The sequence below is a fragment of the Triticum aestivum genome, chromosome 4D, assembly GCF_018294505.1.
Source record: "Triticum aestivum cultivar Chinese Spring chromosome 4D, IWGSC CS RefSeq v2.1, whole genome shotgun sequence".
Taxonomy (NCBI): Eukaryota; Viridiplantae; Streptophyta; class Magnoliopsida; order Poales; family Poaceae; genus Triticum; species Triticum aestivum.
Window position 1 is genome coordinate 380,802,492 of NC_057805.1, and position 7,129 is coordinate 380,809,620.

The following is a 7,129-nucleotide window of genomic DNA, read 5'->3' on the forward strand; positions in this document are numbered from 1 at the left end:
TCATTTTTCTTGCCAATGTTGGCCAAATTATGGGCAACCAAAACCTCAACCAAAATTTTAGCTAGCCAATGCTTTGGTGGGGCAACCTTGGGCATAAACCAAACACACCCTTAGTCAGCAACACTCATGGTAATGATTCAGGCTTGGATGATGTTTGTTTACCAGATAGCAGTTCGTCATAGTGAAAAGCGTGTCATTAGGTATGGTCCATTCTTCATCCGAGATAGGGAGAGGATCGCCAATCCGAACTACATCTGCAACAACAACAACGTCGAGGCCGTGAACATGCTTCGAATGCGCTGATCACCATTTTCCATGCTTGTGAAGACCTTTAGGACCAGGGGGTTTACTCGAAGATAGCATTCACACCTCTGTGGAAGAGCAAGTTACTGCGTTCCTTCATGTCGTCGGTATAATCAGAGGTTCAGGGTTATTCACAACACATTCAAGAGATCCAATGAGACAACTTCTCAGTACTTCAAACAAGTGTTGTATGTTGTTGGGGGCTCAGAAGATAGATGATCAAGGCACCAACCGAGCAAACTCCGCACAAGATCCGCACGAGGCCAAGATGGTATCCATATTTCAAGGTGAGCATTACTCGTATTTCATGTCATAACATGCTTGAAATGTTGCCGTATAGCCATAAGAACACATTTTCACGCCATCACACGATTCTATTGGCACCATAGATGGTACTAATATCACTACTAGAGTGTCGAGGACACAGGTACCAACAGCATACAGGGGTATAAAGCACTACACCAGCCACAATGTGCTTGCTGTTGTTGACTTCGATTTGAAGATCACATATGTGTTGGCTGGCTAGGAAGGATTAGTTCATGATGCTAACATTCTTACTGACAGCATGACAAGGCATGATGACATCAATAGCTCGATGGTAAGTTCTACCTAGGAGATGCTAACTATGCATCTCGGCTTGGTGTTCTTCCACCCTTCAGGAAAACCAGGTACCATCTGAACACGTTCTTTTGTAGGAACGCGCAAGAATTGTTCAATTTCAGACACTCCAACCTTAGAGTCATGGTTAAGAGGACATTTGGAGCTCTGAAGAATCGATTTAAGATCCTGGATCAGTAGTCATTCCACCCTTACCCCTCTTAAGTTAAGCTTGTTCTTGCTTGTTGCATTTTGCATAACTAGACCCTACATTGGGGTTTTGATGAGTTGGTGCCGGAGGAGGAAGATGTGACAGCCGATGACGATCACTTCGGACATGGTGTGGAGGCACACCACAATGAAGTTTGGAAGAGCAAAAGGTTGAAATGGACTGAGGCAATGTAGGCAAACAGAGGAACTACAAAGATCTGAAGAACAGCAGCAACATGAGGAGAGGAAGCAACATCAGCAACATGAGGAGAGGAAGCAACATCAGCAATGGAAGATGAAGAAAAAGAACAGGAGGACGGGTAGCAGCAGCAGAGGATGGACCCCCACCCCCCCGGCCGCCGCTAATTTCGTCATCAATGAACTATCCCCTATTGAGCCACATGGTTGTTAACTTGTAATGCTACTTGTTAGGAGTTAAGATGAACTGCTATTTCACTGCAAAACTGTTTAATTCGTACATTTGTGGTGTGATGTTCTAATAATGCAGTGCGTAGCGTGTGGTAAGGTCACCACATATGCAGTGCGAAGTGAGGAGAGGTGAACACATCACATGCCGTGCTCAATCAAACACCATGTTTTGCACGTTCACAGCCTTAAACCTGAACTGCATGGCAACCAAACGCCAGACATGAAAGTGCTCAGTGGTGCGATGCAGTACCAAACGATGTGCAAAACATGATTTTTACCCTGCATTAGCTCAGCATGTCCCTACTCGGCCACATGCAAATTGACAAAAATCCATGCGAACGGAACGCATCCTTACAGTCTTGCCACATAGTACTAGATTTCTAGTCCAGTAAACATGTGATGCATCTGATATGTTCAGGGTTCAGGACCAACGATGTGTACAGTGCGTGTTGGGACAGAAGCAATGTTTCTCGTCAGGCGCTGGTTTCCAATGGATGAAACAAAAACTGGCTGTGAAGCAATCCCCACCAAGATGCCATCACACTTTTTGGCCCTTGTTCTTTTTTACATTTACTATGAAAACAAGAACTGGCTGTAACAACGACCTAGTATCTTCACCAAGATGCCTTCACCATGCTACTGGCGCAAGACTCCGCTGAAGGTATGTCCAAGAAACACGCTGAGAAAATGCCAGTAATCAGTGCCTCTGAATCTGTGCAGTATTGATGTTACTGACATATAGACATCAGGAAACTAGTACAAAATGGAGATTAAGGGAAACAACAGCAGCAGTTACCATGCAGAAGGCTTGATCACATCAGTACAACAGGTAACAGAGAAGGCGCTTTTGTTATCCTGCAATCAGTCCCAGCTAGGTTTGTTCCTCCTCGATTCTTTCTTCTGTGAGAGTACCTTCTTGTTTTGCATTCTGTTCCTCTCAGCGGCTGCAGCACTACAATGACACATAGATCAACTGAGTCAACGAGTGTAGTTTGACAATTTTATCTTCTCATGTGTTATTCAGAGATGAAACGGCATATATTTCAGGCCAGTTTTGGTGGCCCATTTATCGCCACAAGTTGGAGGCGAAAAAATTGGCTAAGCAATATGCCTATGGCTAGGGATGAAAACGGCGCAGAAACGGACGGAACTGGGTGCTACCATATTTGTTTTCATATTTTCTTGCAGAAACGGAAACGAATACAGAAACCCCGGAAACGAATACGGAAACAGATAGTACCAATAAACTGTGTGTACAGAGCGGATACGGAAGCAAAACTGTGTGTTGATCGGAACTTTAAACCCCTTGAATCATAGAGAAATATAGACAAAAAACAAACAAAATTATGAAATTGTTAACGTGGCTACAAAATAATATGGTTGTTTTAGCAACATAGGGTAGTATTGTAGTAGTACATGACAATTCCGTATAGGGTCTAGTTGAGTACGTGTGTGGTAGTAAAAGTTGGTCCTCAAATGATCCATTCTGCTCATTCTACTCATTGTATCATTGTGTGTTGTTTTGGTAGTTGGGCTACAAAGCAGCCATGGGCCTATAGTAGAAACGGAAATTCCATATTCATAGAAACGGAAAGTTCCATTTCCATGTTTGTTCCACCGGAAAACACTGTTCCATTTTTGTTTCCGTTTCCGCATAAGAAATTCCATTTCCATTTCCGTTTTGCAAATTTCCGTTTCCGTTTTCATATTTCTTCTCCGTTTCCATTTTTCCTCCGGAAAAGCGAAAACTTTCCACTCCATTTTCATCCCTACATTACATGCCACAGTTGTGGAAGCAAACCAAATAGTGACATAGTAGGGCAAACAAACAAGCCTGACTCCACAAAACATGGACCATGGGCCTAAGAAAGTGTGACAAGTCATAGTCGCAACAAGTAACTTCTCCCTCCGTTCCTAAATATTTGTCTTTTTAGAGATTTCAAATGGACTACCACATACGGACGTATATAGACATATTTTAGAGTGTAGATTCACTCATTTTGCTCCATATGTAGTCACTTGTTGAAATCTCTAGAAAGACAAATATTTAGGAACGGAGGGAGTAATATGGAGAATGAGAATAAGTGTTGGTGCGTGGCAGGTTTTGGCACAGATCAGAAATGATACGAGGCTAAGGAACTGTACCCATGGCATGTACATTGGTTTAGACAGATGGTGTCTACAATGCCACTTCAGACAACACATACAGCAGTTTGTTCTGTAACTTGTCTATTTTATAGACATAACTACCTGTGCGTATAGATTAAAGACAATGTCCATACAATGGCAAAATCACTGTCTGTAAGTTGTCTGAAAAAATCCTACAGACCTTCTGTAGAGACAAACTATTTCTCTCTACTTTCTCTTTCTCCACATAACTAAAATTCCAACGTGGCACCCCTCACAGACGGCTGACTAGATACTGTTGCACATGCCCTAATAGGCAGGACATGACACAAGGCTAGGAACCCATGGCACCCTACAAGTATGGCCAGGGACGGAGCATCGTGGAGACCAAACTGGGCCCTGGCAGGGTTTCCCATATATAGCCAATTTAGTGCTATGGCCCGTGATCTACTGCTTGGTTTTGTAGCCCGTGTGTTGCTTTGGCTCATTAGTTCAGCAACTAGCCCGGTCTTTGTTGTGGTTGACGCTCCGCCACTGAGTGTGGCAACAAGCGAAACAACAGCCTAAAAAAAGTCAAACTTGCCTAAGTGAGCTGTGGCAAGTTGTGGCTTCAAATCAAGTATACTTAGCAACTAGCAAGTGAACCAAACAGCCCCTTATAGAGTATAATGTACAGAAGGTTTCAACAATATCTACAGTACATGACACCGTTTACGATTTCCTTAAATGACTTGCACTTGTATAAATAAAAGAGCTAGCTCAGTTAAGATTAGTTCATCAGTTGCTACTTGTGTGGAGTATTGGTGCCTAAATAAATTTGGAGGAAGCAAATGTCCAGAAAAGCAGCTTACATTTTTTCAATTTTCTTCTTTTGCTCTTCTGAAGGCGGTGGAGGAACATATGATGCAGCATCAATGATCGCCTGTTATCAAATATTTAATGAGTACGCTATATGGAAAAAGGGCAACAGCAACATGAACTCTATGCAGATTGCTTCTAGACAAAGATTTGAAATGGATGAGGCGTACCTGTATTTTCTGCAAAGCATCTTCAATATTGCCCCTAAGGTGATAAACATGTCAATTGCTGTCCAAACAAGACAACAAAAAGAAATAGCTAAGTGATATTTACTTCTGTGTCCTAGTTTTCGTAGAAGACATCACAAGTTCACCATCCTTATTTATCCTGTTCTTTTCCTGGGCGTACAGAAACTTAAATTGTAACGACCTCTCTAAATATGGAATATAATACAAAAATGCATACAGGAGAAAACAGATGATAAGATGCATCCATTAAAGGTAAACAACAAAATACAGAATCGTCTTCAGACATGATAGCAACATAAACAAATGATATGTACAAATTAAGGTTTTCAAACCGTTTGCAATATCCGTTCCTTAATCCTCTCTCCGAGCCAATGAGCTTTCTCAACATTGAACCGCATGTCAACCTTTGTATTAACTGCAAAACAGTGGTACACATTTTAGCGTGAAGTGGTAACATCAACATCCTTAAGTAATCACTATCTGGACATCCTCAATATAAAGAAATGGAGAATCTGGTTTGAGGGACTGGATGGTTAATGGACGGTACCATCTTAGCTCTGAATCTGACCCAGTTGTTTGGTTTGACAAATGGAATATATTTGGCAAATTTAATGGACCATCCCATGATGGACTCACTCCATCCTAGGACAAGGTGATCCCTCAGATAAAACACCCCATCGACGGGCCAACATCAATTATTTGAACATGACAAATGATGAAACAAAACGTGCTACTGCTGAATTGGAATGGTTCAATAAAACAGATCAGTCATTGTTTCACAATGCTGAACCAACAACAATTCAGATATACTAGGCAATGCGGTGATAAATAAGGAGAATGTACAGACAGCAAACCTTTATTAACATTCTGACCACCCGCACCCCCACTTCTTGCAAAGCTAACAGTAACATGATCTGCACACATAAAGTGGATTATTTCAGAACAGCTTGGCAACCCACGTAACGGTTGGATACATTGTCATCAGGAATCAAACGTTTAGAAATATCACCGGGATACAGAATGCAGAACTAATACTGTTGACACTGGCGGTGCTATGTGAGGGCTAAACTGTGCCATGGTCCGCTCAATGCAAAACATATGCATGAGTAATAGACTAGTTGGTGAGGAAAAACAATGCCTATGTACGAGTGAAAGCTTAGATTGGCCTGCCCTGGTTTTTGTTGTAGCTCCGCTACTGACTGTTGACATAAATACTTGTAATGTATGCTATATATATGATCGTAGTTTAGCTATTTTCCTTATTCCAGTTCATAGTCAAATACCTGCAACAAGAATATGCATTTTACTTGCAACTTGCAACAATCAGGCAGACGGCTATGTAGAATGGACTTATGGACCCAAATCAGATGCCCATTTCTCACTCCATAAATAGCATCTTTACTGCAAAGGCATCGCAATCCTCCTTAGCAAATATGGCACCTCGTGATCCCCATCTTCTATGTTTCTAGTCACAAGCTACAACTTTAAAAGTCTAAATCTTAATACAGGATATTTCCTAATATTTGAACAGCACTACTTACTACTCCATTTCTAAAGCATGAGCAATCAATTCGGATTTATGTACCAATGACAGTACTACGCCAATGGGGCAAATTAGGGCGATTGGGGTGAGTTACCCATGGTGATCTTGGGGACGGGATCAGAGCCGGCCGAGGCCGCGCGCTCCTCGGCGTCGCGCATCACCTGCTGTGCCAGTGCTAGTCGCGCTGACACCTTCTTACCCCTGCCGTCGCCGGCCTCGGCCGCCGAGCATCGGAGATGGACCAACCCGACCCTGCCAACGCTCAGGCCCAGGCCCAGGCCCGGGCTCGGGGAGGGGGACAGGGGCCCTCGGAAGAGAAGAGAAGGGACGTGACGGAAGCCGAGCCGTAGGAGGCGGGTGCTTCGCATGGCGGTCGCCATTAGCCTTTCTGTGGAGGGAGACGAGTGTCGAGCGACGAGACGGACCGGAATGGCACGGGGGCATACGGCAGCAAGGCGAGGAAGAAGAGGCAGAAATTTATTTGGGCTTAAAGGGCTTCGGTGGTCATCTGCGCCCGCTCATGAGCCGACATCAGAGGTAGCCCGGACTGGTAGTCGATTCTCAAAAAAGAAGCATTTGCAGGCTTTCTCAAATTACCAAGGCCACATGCTAACCATTTGAAAGCCCACTAGTCACATAGTATCAGGAAAGACGGCCAACGCTCTTTGCGTCAAATTGGCGTCGCCACGCACAGGGAGGTAGCCTGGCTGGGCCAGCCCATCGCGTTGTACCGCTGGAAGGAAAAGAAAGCAAAAAAAAAGCCCCCCCTAAAAAAAAAAGAGGCAGGCGCGCTTGCAACTGCGTGCTCCTAGCCACTCCAGCTGACTAGCATTGCTTATAGCAGAATAGCGCACTGTATTGAACCAGAATTAGT

At 43.6% G+C, this 7,129-nt stretch overlaps 1 protein-coding gene across 3 annotated transcripts; it reads right to left on the bottom strand.

Moving 5' to 3' along the window:
- Positions 1–1,890: 1,890 nt before the first annotated feature.
- On the bottom strand, positions 1,891–6,721 carry LOC123098057 (peptidyl-tRNA hydrolase ICT1, mitochondrial). 3 transcript variants are annotated; one of them, XM_044519932.1, is made up of 9 exons: positions 6,484–6,721; positions 6,350–6,387; positions 5,567–5,626; positions 5,045–5,127; positions 4,798–4,862; positions 4,695–4,728; positions 4,518–4,588; positions 2,336–2,491; positions 1,891–2,218 (listed from the first exon to the last, which is right to left on the bottom strand). In XM_044519932.1, the coding sequence occupies exons 1-8, from the start codon at positions 6,633–6,635 to the stop codon at positions 2,401–2,403; spliced, it is 594 nt and encodes a 197-aa protein (XP_044375867.1). In that variant the 5' UTR covers positions 6,636–6,721; the 3' UTR covers positions 1,891–2,218; positions 2,336–2,400. The 3 variants fall into 3 exon arrangements, with proteins under 3 accessions (XP_044375867.1, XP_044375865.1, XP_044375866.1); XM_044519930.1 differs by having other exon boundaries at positions 6,350–6,719; XM_044519931.1 differs by having other exon boundaries at positions 1,891–2,251; positions 6,350–6,719.
- Between the last annotated feature and the right edge of the window lie 408 nt (positions 6,722–7,129).

Excerpts from the sequence above, each read along its gene's own strand:
- LOC123098057 (XM_044519930.1), bottom strand. The coding sequence starts at position 6,635 with ATGGCGACCGCCATGCGAAGCACCCGCCTCCTACGGCTCGGCTTCCGT. Across the intron at positions 5,128-5,566 it reads TGGTCAGAATGTTAATAAAG|TTAATACAAAGGTTGACATG; the intron begins GTTTGCTGTCTG and ends ACTGTTTTGCAG. Across the intron at positions 4,863-5,044 it reads AGGAACGGATATTGCAAACG|GAAAAGAACAGGATAAATAA; the intron begins GTTTGAAAACCT and ends CTGTACGCCCAG.